The sequence below is a fragment of the Clavispora lusitaniae genome, assembly GCF_014636115.1.
Source record: "Clavispora lusitaniae strain FDAARGOS_655 chromosome Unknown tig00000038_pilon, whole genome shotgun sequence".
NCBI lineage: Eukaryota > Fungi > Ascomycota > Pichiomycetes > Serinales > Metschnikowiaceae > Clavispora > Clavispora lusitaniae.
The window spans coordinates 1,123,515-1,138,278 of record NW_027093976.1 but is presented as its reverse complement, the minus strand read 5'-3'; the positions used below and the strand labels follow the sequence as shown (position 1 = coordinate 1,138,278).

Sequence of the window (14,764 nt, the reverse complement as noted above, 5' to 3'; positions counted from 1 at the left end):
TCATCTTATCAATATTACTCCAGTTTGAGCTCCGGTAGGAGGTTTTCTATACGCTTTAATAATCGTGAAAATGACTTACTCTTCAATTTTTTGGCCACTTTAAGTGCAAGCTGTTCGTCTGACAAGTCATCGTAGAAATCTTTTCTGTTATGCAATATGTCATGAAGTGCACTCTTCAAAACTTTTTCGACCGTTTCAACCTCTCTCTCTTTCTTCTTATTTCGATATGACTTTTTACGCTTTAGAATATTCAGGTTTCCAAAAGGAATATCCTTCAAAACACTCATAAGGTTTTCAGTTGCCTGAGGGGGTACTTCATAGCTCAGTATTGGATCTTGACATGGTTGCATGATCAGAGTAGATTGAGATATAGCAGAGGTATCTGGATTTGAGAACAGCGCATCTCCGATGTTCTGAGCTGCCCCTAGAAGTAATGATAATGAGTCAAAATGTGTTGGATATGAAAGCCGAGGCTCATTTGAGTTAGCGTGGGTGTTTGAGAAACTATGCATATGTGTAGTTGGAATTTTGCATTGAGACATGCTGGTCAAGGTGTCTTGAGAATCATCAAGAACACCTTGATAAATATTCTGAGAAAACACATTCAGAGTTTGAGTGAGGCACTGAGACAAATCTTGACTGAATTCATCTTGAACCTCTTGGGTTGTAAACGCCACCAGTCTTGGATGCGTAAGGTCCAAAGTCGAATCGTTTTGTGAAGAATGAAGAGACTGGCCAATCCTAATCCCAAGCCACTGATTGATCTTGTTCACAAAAAGGTTATAGTTTCCTTCTGATTCAAAAGTGATCTGCAACCTCTTTTTCAAATTATTTCCATCAAAGATCTTCAAACCGACTATGAGGTCCTTGGTGAGGAATTTTACATTCGAAGAAGAAATGTACGTTAGGTCCCATGTCTTAGTATTTGAGATTTGAAAAGTTGAAATAGTCGTTTATCACTTACTATTGGTCTTCCTTGAGATACGACCGAAATTGTTACACCCGCCGTGTTATCAGTACAACTAAGCTTCAATCCCAGACGATAATGTGTCCAGTCCTTGTTGGGAATGGTGAGCTGAGAAGCTCTAACAATTGAAAATTCCGAAACGGGCATGTGAAGAACAAAATGAAAGGCAGAGTAGGTTTTAATTCAGTTTATGTGTTTGTTTTGACAAATATACGTCTTTTCACAACTTTTCGCAATTTGGCTGCGAAATCAAAATAAATGGAAGCTAACGGCAGACGCGAAGTCAATCATATATTCGAAAAATATCACTTACGTAAATTTTAGTAGAAAACACCGTCACTTGAAAAGAGGAAAGGCAAAACTTAGAAAAAAAAAAAAAAAAAGGGAAAAAGGCTAAAGAAATCCAACTTCGTTAACGTAATGGAACGTTTCCGAGAGCGTTCACGACCAACCGGACAAGGTAAGAAGCTTGGTTGAAGTACTCTGGAGTAGTTACATTTCGGGCCAAAGAGCCAACGTCCTGGCCCAACAAAGTGGAAATCACCGTTCTGAAGATTTCATAGTAGGAGTTGTCCGCTCCTGGGTATTCAAGATTGGTTTTACGGACAGTCCTACTACATCCACTAACTGGAGCGACGCCTTCGTAACGGTCTTGGAGCCATTTTATCGCTGCACCACTTCCTTCGGCCACTTCAGCAAGATGACCTGTGGATGTCGACTCGGCAAACTCCAAGGAGCCAATTCCCCATTCACAGTAGTTGTCATACAAACGTTCAGCTCCTGGGAAGGGAACCACTTCATCTGGAGTGCCATGGTAAATAAACAAAGGAATCTGGGGTATTCCATCATCCTTTTTGAGAGCAAGCGTATTCTGGGCAAGCAACTTTTTAGGTAATTCCTCGTGGAAGAAATCCCAGCCCTTCGTGAAGTAGGGTGCAATGCCTCCAAAGAAATTGTGGAATGGGTACCGCAAAACCAGGTTGAGAAGACAATTGTCTGCTGCATCCTCAAAGGCATGGGCCCTCAATGGGTTTAATTGAGAGGTTCTAATGAAACTGTCCAATTCTGGATATTCTTGCATGAGACCATGAATACAGTTTGGAATCAAGCCAGCAAACGGAGTGCCATCTGTAGCCACTGCAGTAAGTGTGATATTTGTGACAAGTCCCCCGACAGCAGCACCTATAAGTTGCCCTTTGAGCTCTGGTGCATAACGGGGTTGAAGTTGAGCAGCCCATCCTGTGGCTATGGTTCCTCCAGAATAACCCCACAATGCAACTTTAGCATCTTCATTTACACCTGTAGTGCTTTTTGAATGCAAAACAGCTCTAATAGAATCCAAGGTGGCCTGTCCAGACTGGATTCCAGCAGTAAATGCACCATGAAGACCTTCATAATCTGGGGCAACAACATACCACCCTTTACTTAAAGCGGCACCAATAAGAATCATTTCAAATTGTGAAAAAACAGTGTTTAATCTGGCATTGAAGAGCATAGAGTATGAGGGGGAGCAATTGATCGAAGGGGAATCTTCCATGTACTGGTAGGACAAAAGCTTGGATGGGTCAGCATTATATGGTTCAAGAACCGTAGTGACCACTGCAGTAGCATTACCAACGGAATTTTTCGACCTGACCAAGAATTGCCACGAATTCTTCACATGAATCGGGTAATAGACCGACCTAATCAGAGAAGGTGTTTTTCTCCAGTTTATAATGTCACCTTCTTTATAATCTTGAAGATTATCAGGGGCCTTATAAAAGTCATCATTTTCAGGAAGCTGAGGTATCACAAGACGACTCAGAACCAAGGTGAAAACCCACAAGAGGCAGAATAGAATATTCATTTGCATTTTCTTTTCTGTTAACTACGAAATACAACTGCCAGGCAGAAGACCGACCTTTTAAGTCTGGAATTTATCACGCTATTCCATCACCTCTGGCCCAATATAACAATAAAGAACAGTGACCATTGTTTGACTTGTTGAAGATGACAAAGTATCACCAACCACTGTGAAGTTTCGCCAAGAAACGCGCTTGCGTTCTTATCACAAACTGACGGTTTCGACATATCACCCAATCCTATGTTCCTGTGAGTATACGAGCGAAGGCCGAGAGTAATGCAGTGTTGTTAAAGATTTACAGTTGAGCACCCACGAAATCGCCCAACAAGCGGCATTGCAATCCCTCATTCTTCATGATATTTTTTCCTTTCCCGCTAAGACGCGATTTTTGAGCTATCGTGCATGAATAGAAGTATCGTTAGCCGGCGCTAAGTATGTCAAGGTGATCTTCGGTTCTTGACTACCAGACCAGAAAATAGAAGATTGCAAAGAGCATCTCCTTGCACATAACCGAGCCACGAACGTTTGGCACTACCCAAATATTATTCAACTCGGTTGCTGATAAGAGTTCTTGGGAATAATCTGGGGAATGTTGATGTGTCGAAACGTGAAGTAGGCCGCGTCCTCAATTCTCTAATGTAAACATGTATGCATGGTTCGGACTTTCTTTCGCACAAACACTGCATCTACACAATAGTCACTGTGACAATGGTGAACTCTAATAGACCCCTTTTTTTAAGCACATTTCTAAAGCTTCAACCCCACACCAAAGATGTGAAAAGCTTATGAACCATTGTGGCAAATGACAAGAAACAAAAAGTTGCATGACACTAGCAGTACATTACAGGCGTTGTCAACTCATTTTTAGAGAGAAGACGCACGAACATGATTTAGAGACAGGAGTACTGTACTTGTATTCGTTATGAGACAGGGGAAAAGGTAACATGTGCAAACGAATAATCTAGATGACACCGAGGTGACGCAGCCTGCTATGGCGAAAAATAGAAGGTCAATAGGACAAGGCTGCAAAGTATTTACAGAGGTGGAAGGGGTGCTGATCAAGCATTGAACAGGCCAGCGGGATCAAGAAGCGAGTCGAGCTGCTTCAATGTCATTTGGTAAAGAAGCAACATAATAGAGCTCTGAATCCCCGTCCATATGAAACGTGGGCCGACACCGGAGAATACTCCCCGAATGCCTTCATTGGAATAGATAGAATGCAATGCACCAAGGGTAGAGAAGCGGTGCATAAATTTAGTCACGAGAGATGTGGCCAGATCAGCCGTGAGATGTCTCAGGGCACCGGCCGTATCTATGGTAGCGGTTTGGATTCGCGTTTTAATCACATCTAGTGGGGTAGTCAAGGTGCCAGCCAAGCCGCCCGCAGCAGCTCCAGTGGCTATCTCTAGCGAGATGGGCAAGTCCAGAGATTGGTGGTTGTATGCAATGGCCCATTGGCGAAACTTCTCGTAAAAAGCAAACTGCAAGGCGCTGAAGGGCAAATCACGGAATAAAGTTTCCTTGTACCCGAAGGTTAACGCCAGCAAACCTTCAGTCTTTGATATGGAAGCCACGGCATCGCGGAAGTTGCGATAATTGTAACCACAGCCTTGCGTATATGGGTTATTGTGACGACCCTGCAACTGTAAACGAGTTTTCAACACCTCCGAGGGCACATAAAAAACACTCAGGGCCAAGTCACCAAAAATTCCAGCTAGAAAGTATGCGACGGTGTCGTTCACCTGCAAGTCGTTGATCATGGCACGTTTGGTAAATTCGTATGTGCCGAAAAATGCTGCTGTAGACGGAAACGAACCGAGGATAGCTGGAACATACCCTCCATACAAGCCCCGGAATAATCCTTCTTCACGCAAAATGGTGCGATATGCTGGTATCATGCTCTGGTATTTTGGGTTGAACAGTAATCCTTGTTGCCTTGTTTTTACTGTGTCAAGCGAATGCATGGCGCTATCACCAATGGCGCCACCAAAACCACCAGCCAACATACAACTTAAAATTGGCAGTGCCTTTTCAACAGGACTGCCGACATTTCCGGACTCCTTCTGTAGGTGCACATGGGTGTCTCTGTGAGGCTCAAACGGCGTTGGAATGGCAGATGTGGTGAACGACTGGGACATGCGGCTTGTTTGTGATGAGATGCCTTGAATGCAGTAGAAAAGCTCTGGATAGTATCAAAGTCACCATGCGCCGACTCGAGTCTGACAAAACGTGAAAGGGTTGCTGGGGTTCCGTGTAAGATGAGCAGCTGAATGGCCGGGCGAACTTTTTCTCGAGAGCGTTTGCACCCGTACATCCAGTACTAACTGTAGATAGTACGAAAGTGAAACTGAAAGAAATCAGCGGGGAATACGAGAGTGTTATACCAGACGATAACAAAGTTTTAAAGCTTCGTTTCTTCCTATTTCTTCTGTAACGTATCCGCTTTATTGGAGCTCATCCTTGGACCTGAAGGTCGCATGTAAAGTTAAATACATCAAAAGAGCACAGATTGCAAGAAAAAGAGGACGAAAGAACGAAAGAAAGAACGAAATATGGAAAGGAAGAACGAAATATGAAAATGTTCCCTGAATCAGAGCGCAAACCAAGCACATAGTAAATAAATCCGTACGAGACTTACCAAAAAACAGCAGACGTAAGAAGGCAATAATGCGTCATGGAAGACAAACGGGCTCACACATAAATCGTCAACTTTCAGACGCTTATATTCTATAACTCCCAAACATAACCCGTCCTATTCATTGAGCTATATAAATCATAAAATACAAATTCCTGTTCATGGTGGGTAGTGTGAATAGAGATCACGTGCAGATGATTCCAACGGTTTTGCATGTTGCATCATCTCCAATTCGGTGCATGTTTCGGGGTCAGCTCCAATCATTAAAGAGATTGCTGAGAAACTATCGAGTTCTTGCGATAGAATCATCATGCGATGACTCATGTGTGTCTCTTCTAGAGAAAAAAAGCCCTAATGGGCCTGTTCTTGCCATTGACGAGATCAAGGCAACTCTCAGTTCAGCTAAGGTGGGAGGAATCATTCCCACAGCAGCACATGAATTCCACTCTGCCCAAATATCTCAGTTAGTCGGTGAGTTTTGCCGTAAACATGAGATTTCGTCCTCAAATCCGCCTGACCTTCTATGCGTGACCCGAGGGCCTGGAATGGTAGGATCATTAAGCGCGAGCATTCAATTTGCCAAAGGTTTGGCTGTGGCATGGCAAAGACCTTTGGTTGGAGTTCATCACATGCTAGGACATCTACTTACACCAAACCTTACTGTTGAGGGATCTTCATGTGGCCCCCAGTATCCCTTCTTGAGTCTCCTTTGTAGCGGCGGTCACACAATGCTAGTCCTTCTGAAATCCTTGACCAATCATGAAATAATAATCGATACATCAGATATAGCTGCTGGCGACTCATTAGACAAGTGTGCTCGCGAGTTGGGATTCGAAGGAAATATGCTAGGACCGGAACTAGAAAAGTATGTTGCAAACATCGATCCGGTAACCAGAGAACGATTTGCAGGTATTAATACGAACACAGACCAAAATGAGTTTGGTTTTCGTCTCCGCATGCCTATGAGGGCAGCGAAACACAAGAAAATACCTGATGTCATACAGTTTGGGTTTGCTTCCTTCTTATCATCTGTAGAAGGATTCAAAATGAAAAGTAGAGATTCTTGGAACGAGCAGACGAGACAGTTTGTCGCCTTCAAGCTTCAGGAGGTGTTGTTTGACCACATTATCAATCGAATAAATGTCGCCTTTGCGAAAGATCCCCAGAAATTCGCTCTCGTTAGGGACTTTGTCTGCTCCGGGGGAGTAGCAGCAAACAAGGTTTTACGAGCGAAACTAATGCATAACATTCGCCTGGCTCTGACTTTGAAATTTCATTTTCCGGCCCCAAAACTTTGTACAGACAATGCAACAATGATCGGGAATGCAGGGATAGATATATTCGAGAACTTACGTCTCAAGTCTCGCTTAAGCATGTTACCCATTCGAAAATGGCCTTTGCATGATATTTTGGACGTTGAGGGATGGGAGGAAGTGTCTGATGAAGAGTACAGGGAGGTGACACTGTGGGATAGTGTTCCATGTGAAAGGTAACCATTCGTTTTTAAGACGAGACACGTCTGTAGATCTCTTTCTTGTAAATAGAGTTTCTAAATGATAATGAAACTGCATCCGCCGACCATAAGAGGGACTCTGGCCCTCCCTAAAGCTGAAACACTAATTAATGATGCTTACCATCAAGATCTTTAATTCCACGCAGAAAAGAGAGAAGGATGATCTAGTATGTATATCTATCCATCCAGATCGCTATACGTGTCTTCTTCCACATCCCGATGAGGAATGTACGGTTCAGTTATGTTAAACTGACGGATTAAAGTTTTCCATGCTTCGTAATCAAATGTGGCTATGTGATGAGAAATGGCACTGCCTTCTTCCACATCTTCATAATCTTCATCAGGGATTTTCACATACGGGACATTTTGGTCATCAACATCGACTATAACTTTTCCGTCACGTACAAGAAAGCTCGTGTAGAAGAGGTTTTCTACCGACTGAGCAAAAGAATGGGGATTGATGAAAAACCGAAACAAATTTACTTTGCTAGTGTGGTCCCGCTCATTCAAAACCCCATAAACTGTTCGAACCATATGCGAGGTGCTTTGTTCTGGGTCGTCCTGGACTTCTGAAGCAGACACATTTTGCGCCGTTGTTTTATCTCGATTGTGAAGTGTGTCGTCCACGTTCCTTGTCCTCGGAGCAAGCCGTCTTCTTTGTGTAGCCAAAGGGCCATATAGGAAATATGATGGCACCGCAACGTTTCCTCGCAGATAGAACCAGTGGCCTAATCGTGACCAGTTAAATGAATTGAACGCTTCATTTGCTTGTTCCTGATTAGCAATTTGAACGTCTGCTTCGTCTTGAGGGCCCATTAAAGCATCCGGGTTCATGTATTTTTTGACCGCAGTTGTATACTCTTTTGACAGAAGCGAGCCACCAAGATTACCATACCGAATGTTTTCTGCGTTAATGGAAGCAAACTCAGCTGTTCGCTTCAATGCCTCCGAGTCTCGCATGAACATGGAAAGTTCTTTCACCTCATTTCCTGTAACTGTTGCAAACAAGTTTTCGAGGTCTTTGATTCGTTCCAACACCAACCGCCCTGCTTCACCTTTATAAGCTGCCGCCTCTGCTTTAGCCACTTCTCGCTTGAATTCCTCGTACGCCTCGGCCAAGCCTCCGATGCCATAATTTTGGTAATGTGTATTGATTTCATGGATCTTCTGTGTGATCTGACTCTCCAGTACATTCGCAGATGGCATCATAATGAGAGAACCACTAAGCTGGTTTCGTCTTTTCTCGCAATTATCGCTAGCCTGTACTGTGTAAGCTTTGATTATGGATTCAGCACTATGAAACTGGTTCCTGTTGATAGAGTCGCGTCTACAGGATTGTTAGATGCGTAGTACATCAGAGTGCATCTATAATATATGAGTCTCCACTAGCTATAAATGCCTACAATTAAAAAGCTCGACGAAAATGTCATCAACCGTATAGCTGCGGGTGAGATCATTGTCCAGCCTGCAAATGCTTTGAAAGAGCTCTTGGAAAACTCAGTAGACGCAGGCTCTACTATGATTGACGTTTTGGTGAAAGATGGCGGCCTCAAGCTACTTCAAATCACAGACAATGGCTCAGGAATAGCTCGCGATGACATGAATTTACTCTGTGAGAGATTTGCTACTTCGAAGATTTCCACCTTCGACGATTTGACTCTGATATCGACTTATGGTTTCCGAGGCGAGGCTTTGGCCAGTATAAGTCACATTTCTCGACTCTCAGTTGTGTCAAAGACAAAGGACTCACAATTGGCATATAAGGCATACTATGTTAACGGAAAACTTGCCACGGCAAAGTTTAAAGCAGACCCAACTGGAGAAAACTCCGCTCCAAAGCCGATTGCTGGCAAAGACGGCACGCAGTTCACAGTGGAAGACTTGTTTTACAATGTTCCTTCGCGGCTTCGAACAATGAAAAGCAAAAGCGAAGAGTGGGCAAGAATCCTAGATGTAATTGGACGTTACGCTATTCATACTGAAAATGTTGGTTTTGCGTGCAAAAAGTACGGCGAGTCCTTTCCATCCATTTCAACGCGGCCTCAGGCGCCTCTAAAAGAAAGAATACGAACAGTTTTTGGCACCCTGGTTGCTAGTGATCTAATAGAGTTTGATATAAAGCTCGAGGAGTACGGTCTAAAGCGCTTGAAAGGTGCTGTAACTGGTTTCAGCTACATTAACAAGCGCAGAATGAACCCCGTGTTCTTCATCAACAACCGATTGGTTTCATGTGATCCGTTAAAGAGAGGCATATCTTCCATTTTCCAAGTATTTTTACCGAAGGGAAACTCTCCCTTTGTCTATCTCAGTATGGATATTGCTACTCAAAACTTAGACGTCAATGTTCATCCAACAAAAAGAGAGGTCAGGTTTCTATATGAAGATGAAATTATTGAGCTTGTGTGTCAACATCTTCATGACGTGCTTTCTACTCGAGATACTTCCCGAAGTTTTAAGCAGAGTACATTGAAAAGAAACACCGACACGGGCAATATGGACGACGTGTCTTCAGCAGTAAAAAAATATAGACAAGAAAACAAGCTTGTACGCGTGGATGCACTGCAACCCAAAATCTCTGCATTTGTGAGACATGATTTTGGAGAGATTATCAAAAATTCCGCCTTGGATGACACTCAGAGCGAGTCCCAACACATCAAAAGTGGTGAGCCCGAAGAGGAAGACACATTTATTGAGGGAGAGTCTATCATAAATGGGACTCAGATTGAAAAAAGCATGCAAAACCAAACATTACCGGTCTCACACATCCAATTTTCTCTGACGAATCGTCAAAGACAGAACATCGTTTTGGACAGTCTTAGTGAACTTAAACAGGAGATAGAAGATTCAGTCAGTCGGCCGCTCACTAACGTATTCAATAATCTAGTGTACGTTGGAATAGTTGACTCGGAGAAACGACTTTGTTGTTTTCAATACGATGTGAAGTTATTTTTGTGCGATTATGGCGCCATGCTCTGTGAATACTACTATCAAGTTGCCCTAAGTGAATTTGGCAATTTTGGCGAAATTGTTTTTGACGAACCAGTTACTCTTGAGGAAATATTGGCCCCACTATACGAGCAACGTGACGATCTTGAAGAAAAGACGCAAGTGATAGAAAAAATAATGGCCATGGCTCAGATGTTTAAGGAATATTTCCAGCTAGAAATCAGCGATGGGACATTGCAGATGCTTCCATTACTTATGAAAGGTGTCACTCCGCCTTTACGGAAGTTGCCCTTTTTGATTTACCGTCTCGGTACAAAAGTTAACTACGACGATGAGAAGGAATGCTTGAGAGATGTGATGCGCCAATTAGCACTATTTTACATTCCAGAGAGAATAGTAGCCACGAATGATTCCGAGGAAGCGAACCAGGTTGCACTGAATGAAACTGATGCTTTAAACGATCTCCTCGAAAACACCATAATGCCTGCCGTGAGGCTGAGGTTCATTGCTCCGGAAAAACTACTCAATCAGGTATCACAAATTGCAGACCTCCCGGGACTATACAGAGTTTTCGAGAGATGTTAATAGGATGATCAAGAGTTTAAATCTGGAGAAGAGAGAAGAAGAGGAATCAGAATTGTATTCTTTTGCTCAGGTTTGCGTAGCAAGTGTCCCTTCAGGATCGTTAATATTAATATTCACACATCCCACTTAGTTTCTGCTAAGGAGCGATGCTATTACTACGTTTTCGTGGAGTCCCCGCAATTTTTTTAGCAGGTGAAATTAACCAGTATCCTCCTTTGGGTAATAGTACCAAGGTGTACTTTGGCTATCTACAGGCAAATCAAACCGAGAGCGCAGTACATGCAATACCTCAACAACTATATGAAGGAACAGACACGATTAGAGCCGAATGTAAAATATTCATCTGCAATCACCAGCTGAAGAAAGTCAGTGCATCACGCTTCCAAGCGCTCAAACTCTCAAATATAGCGGGTATCTACTAGAACCTTAAAAGCACAAAATTGCCATGCTGATTGAGGCTTTTTCCGATGATAAGTACATGCTGATGTTAGCATTAGGAAGCTTTCCCAGAAATGTGGCAGACTTCAAAGACTCACAAGTGCTTTTACAACAGATTATGTACGTCGATTACGAGCTTCAGAGCCTTCTCTATCACGACTTCGGAGGGCTCCTTCTTTCTAAGATTTCTCCGTCCACATGTGACGAAAAGATTTTCGACAAGGTATCGCAATTGATTACTTTCATTAACACCATTGGCTCGAGTGCGAGCTTCCAAGGAAGAAGATACGAGGAAGAGTTGTTCTATACTGTCGTTCTGGCCCACTTGTATAACTTGAATTCCGAACCTGAAAAAGTGCATAATATTCTTGAGCAATTCCGTTTCGACCAAACAAATAGACTGGTGACGATTGCCCAACAAGAGTTCATCGCTTATTTGACTGCAAGATACTTCGTTATGTCAGGAATCTCGTCACATAGCTCAGCAAAACACTGGAACCAGTTCTTGGTGCAATTACAGAAATATGGCTCTAAAAATCTGACGGCAGCAAACTTATGGATCACCAAGATTTTTCAAAATGTACTTCTGCACTTGAGTGCTGATGGTGCTAGCCCGTTGACTTTCAGGGATTTGTTATCCCAAGAGTTTTCTGATAATGCAAACGCGTTTGTTGGCGTTTGCAATTATGCAATGAGACCAGAGAGCGCTAAGTATATTGCCAAAGAATTCCGCCCAGATTACGCTGAATTTTTGACGGAGTTATTGCGGGGAAAAATCAAGCAGCATGTCGACTTTCCTGATGCATCGAGTGACAATGGTGCTCTCGAAGAGTTTGTTGAATCATTGTATGGAACATTGAACGAGATATCTGATGACCGGAAAATCATGAACAAATTACTTCCGCCTAAATTGTCCAAAAGCTTCTTACTTAATCTGTTTGAGAAATCTTACCAGAGTAGAGTTGTTCTTCTGAATTACATACAAACATTGATCGACCTTAAGGAGTACGACGAAGCTTTGGCTGCTTTCAAAACGTATTGCAGCTACGTACAGATGGAACAGGGCCAGCTTGGTGGTAATGTCACCAATATTCTAGAGGTGATTGATGTGTATTCGACATGTATGTCTCATTTCAATCCAGCTAGGTCAATTGCTTCTGATATCAAAGCTACAAAAATGAGATTCAAATACAACTCAGTTGAAACTGTTGTGAACGTTTTGGAAGCATCCAAAACCAAACTTCTCATGTACTTGGATATTTTCGCAAATGTTGCTGGTTTGACATACGACGAGGGACTGTCGGAACTTTCTGGTAATGATTTGTCATTCTTGTACCATAGATATAACCCCACTTTATTTTCCGGGGAGCTGCTGATGCTTGTCAAAATTATTTCGAAAGCGTGGTACTCAATAGGCGAGTACACACAATACTTGGCTACATATGCATGTCCAAATATTGAAAGGATGTCCGTCAACGTGAACGCAACAAGACAATACTACAAAAATGCTCTCGTGGTCAACCCTACTGGAAATGTGAAGTACCTAACTAGTTATGCCTTGGCTTTAGCCCACGGCAACCTCTTAAAATCTGCAGCAAGATTGTGCAAATTTATTTTAAAGAGGTATCCTGATAGTTTCAAAATTTGGAACTTACTTGTTTTAATAACCTCTGCGACAGAACAACAATCAGCACTTCTGGATGAGAACCCGGAGAGTGATCATATTCTGTTTCTAGAACATCCGGAGAATGGAAATGGAAATGGCAAGGAGCAGAAACATCTTTCAGACCTGGAGAAATTTGCAGAAGATGCATTGAATATCGCAGGCATTTTCATTAAGAAAAACAATCTGACAGGGGCATCTTTGGATGCAGACATCAAGCACGCAATCTTACAGTTGAAAATGACCCAATTTGCTGTCTTAGAATCTAAACATGGGGTTGAATATGTCTTGGAGCAGATTGTAGAAGTGTTTGCTTTATTTCAAGAACTCTTCTCTGACGTCGATATCATAGGCAAAGACGACAAATCTGCAGCCAAAGATGATGCAGCCGATCTTGAGAATAAAAGAAGCGGTCGGTGGTCCCATCGTCCAAGTGTGATTGACCCAGTTAAAGATTTAAAGAAAGCAATCAAAGAGAAAAGCTCAGTGGCAGATCATCTTCCGAAACTTTCGCTTCTGAGTTTCGAATCTGGTGGGAGGTTGAAAGAAAAACATGCACATAAGGATGTAATGACTGCCCAAAAGAATCGAAATGGAGCCTCTAATGACCAAAAGGAAGGCGCACGGATTTTACAACGTTTATACCTTTGGGCTGCATCTATCTATTTGAAAATAGAGTTATTCGACGAAGCTGAACAATGCATCGTCGAAGCTGAAACCGTTGCCCCACCTAACATTGAAACTTTCACATTTTTGGGTCTTTTGACATCCCAATCAAGAGAGTTCTTGTCTCTTCAAGAATTTGAGAGATCGCTCGAACTGCTTGATTCTTCCGAGCAAACTTTTAGCAAAAGTACGCATTGTCTCACATTATTGGGAATGTGCAAGTTGTTAATAAAGGACAACGACAAGAGCAATTCGTTATTTGTTTCGAAGAAAGACTTTCATGCGGGCTTGATGCGGTTAAAAAATTATTTGGAGGCTTTTAGTGCTAGTTACCCATACGGTTACAACTGTTCCGAATTGTGGTATTATTTAAGCATTATCTACGAGACTTTCGATGACAAACAATTATGCAGCGAAGCGTTGTGGAGATGTGTGGAATTGGAGAAGTGTCGACCTGTGAGGTCTTACCAACTGTGCGAAGATTTGAACTGATACGATAACGAAAACCGAATACATGAAACATTAGCGTACAAGATTAAAGTAGAATTTCATTAACTTATTCATAACGAACCTTTGGTGTTACCGGATATAGAAAAATATCTTGTCAAACTTGTTAAACTATGGGCATCTCGAGCAGTGCACGACTCATAATATCAAGTTTGCTTGATCGCATGAATTCTTTTACATAGTCTAATACAATCATGGCCACAATTGAGCCAAAACAAGTAACCTATTGCGGTGTTTGCTCTTTCCCACCAGAGTACTGTGAGTTTGGAGTTTCCTTCAAACGGTGCAAAGAATGGCTTGCGCAGAATGAACGAGCCCTTTTCGATAAACTTTACAGCGACGAGGCTTTAGCAAACGCTACGTCGACATTGTCACTTGAAAAAGAGGAGAAAATCCATAAAGATTTGGAAAAAAAACAGGCTAGAGAAGAAGCGAAATTGGAGAGAGAATTCCAAAAAAAGCTTGCTTCGAAAGTGGTGATTAAACGTATCGAAAGAAACCGGAGAAAGCACATCATTTCAATTAGTGGATTGGAAGTTTTTAACATTGACATGAAGAAGTTGGCTAAAACATTTGCTCTGAAGTTTGCCACAGGTGCTTCTGTGACCAAGAATGCCGAAAAGAAGGACGAAATTTTGGTTCAAGGCGATGTCAGCGACGAAGCTAAAGCTTATATTGAGAAATTATTGGAAGAGCAAGGTTTGAATGAGGTGAAAGTAGAGCAGATCGACGATAAGAAGAAGAAAAAAGCTGAATCGGCTTAGAGTTTATTGGTTCATAATTTGGTAATTTCATGACTGATGGAAATGTGGACATTAGGGTTAAGTGAATGTAAACGGAGTTATTTTAGGTCAAAACACCTCTTCAAGTCTACAGCAGGAACTAGCCACAATCAATATGTTTAGAGTGGCCAGATGACTCGAAAATGGCAATGAGTACAATCGTTTGTTCATGGGGTCATTCCCGCATACCTCTATGCTTGATGCGAATGTATTTGAAGA

General features: G+C 42.3%; 8 protein-coding genes across 8 annotated transcripts; 4 read left to right on the top strand and 4 right to left on the bottom strand. All coding sequences in view use genetic code 12, as the record gives it.

Moving 5' to 3' along the window:
- Positions 1–14: 14 nt before the first annotated feature.
- Positions 15–542, bottom strand: FOB63_001624 (uncharacterized protein; the record flags this gene model as incomplete). The annotated part of the gene is made up of 1 exon (XM_066102178.1): positions 15–542. The coding sequence occupies one exon, from the start codon at positions 540–542 to the stop codon at positions 15–17; it is 528 nt and encodes a 175-aa protein (XP_065958476.1).
- An 837-nt stretch (positions 543–1,379) lies between these two features.
- On the bottom strand, positions 1,380–2,819 carry FOB63_001623 (Secretory lipase family protein; the record flags this gene model as incomplete). The annotated part of the gene is made up of 1 exon (XM_002618263.2): positions 1,380–2,819. One exon carries the CDS (start codon positions 2,817–2,819, stop codon positions 1,380–1,382), a length of 1,440 nt encoding a protein of 479 aa, XP_002618309.2.
- A 1,049-nt stretch (positions 2,820–3,868) lies between these two features.
- Positions 3,869–4,948, bottom strand: FOB63_001622 (uncharacterized protein; the record flags this gene model as incomplete). Its single annotated transcript, XM_002618264.2, has 1 exon — positions 3,869–4,948. The coding sequence occupies one exon, from the start codon at positions 4,946–4,948 to the stop codon at positions 3,869–3,871; it is 1,080 nt and encodes a 359-aa protein (XP_002618310.1).
- Positions 4,949–5,606: 658 nt separating this feature from the next.
- FOB63_001621 (putative N(6)-L-threonylcarbamoyladenine synthase) lies at positions 5,607–6,938 on the top strand (the record flags this gene model as incomplete). The annotated part of the gene is made up of 1 exon (XM_002618265.2): positions 5,607–6,938. The coding sequence occupies one exon, from the start codon at positions 5,607–5,609 to the stop codon at positions 6,936–6,938; it is 1,332 nt and encodes a 443-aa protein (XP_002618311.2).
- A 197-nt stretch (positions 6,939–7,135) lies between these two features.
- FOB63_001620 (Smc5-Smc6 complex subunit) lies at positions 7,136–8,167 on the bottom strand (the record flags this gene model as incomplete). Its single annotated transcript, XM_002618266.2, has 1 exon — positions 7,136–8,167. One exon carries the CDS (start codon positions 8,165–8,167, stop codon positions 7,136–7,138), a length of 1,032 nt encoding a protein of 343 aa, XP_002618312.2.
- Positions 8,168–8,353: 186 nt separating this feature from the next.
- MLH1 (mismatch repair ATPase) lies at positions 8,354–10,489 on the top strand (the record flags this gene model as incomplete). The annotated part of the gene is made up of 1 exon (XM_002618267.2): positions 8,354–10,489. One exon carries the CDS (start codon positions 8,354–8,356, stop codon positions 10,487–10,489), a length of 2,136 nt encoding a protein of 711 aa, XP_002618313.1.
- Positions 10,490–10,934: 445 nt separating this feature from the next.
- On the top strand, positions 10,935–13,748 carry FOB63_001618 (uncharacterized protein; the record flags this gene model as incomplete). The annotated part of the gene is made up of 1 exon (XM_002618268.2): positions 10,935–13,748. The coding sequence occupies one exon, from the start codon at positions 10,935–10,937 to the stop codon at positions 13,746–13,748; it is 2,814 nt and encodes a 937-aa protein (XP_002618314.2).
- A 209-nt stretch (positions 13,749–13,957) lies between these two features.
- Positions 13,958–14,527, top strand: FOB63_001617 (uncharacterized protein; the record flags this gene model as incomplete). Its single annotated transcript, XM_002618269.2, has 1 exon — positions 13,958–14,527. The coding sequence occupies one exon, from the start codon at positions 13,958–13,960 to the stop codon at positions 14,525–14,527; it is 570 nt and encodes a 189-aa protein (XP_002618315.1).
- Between the last annotated feature and the right edge of the window lie 237 nt (positions 14,528–14,764).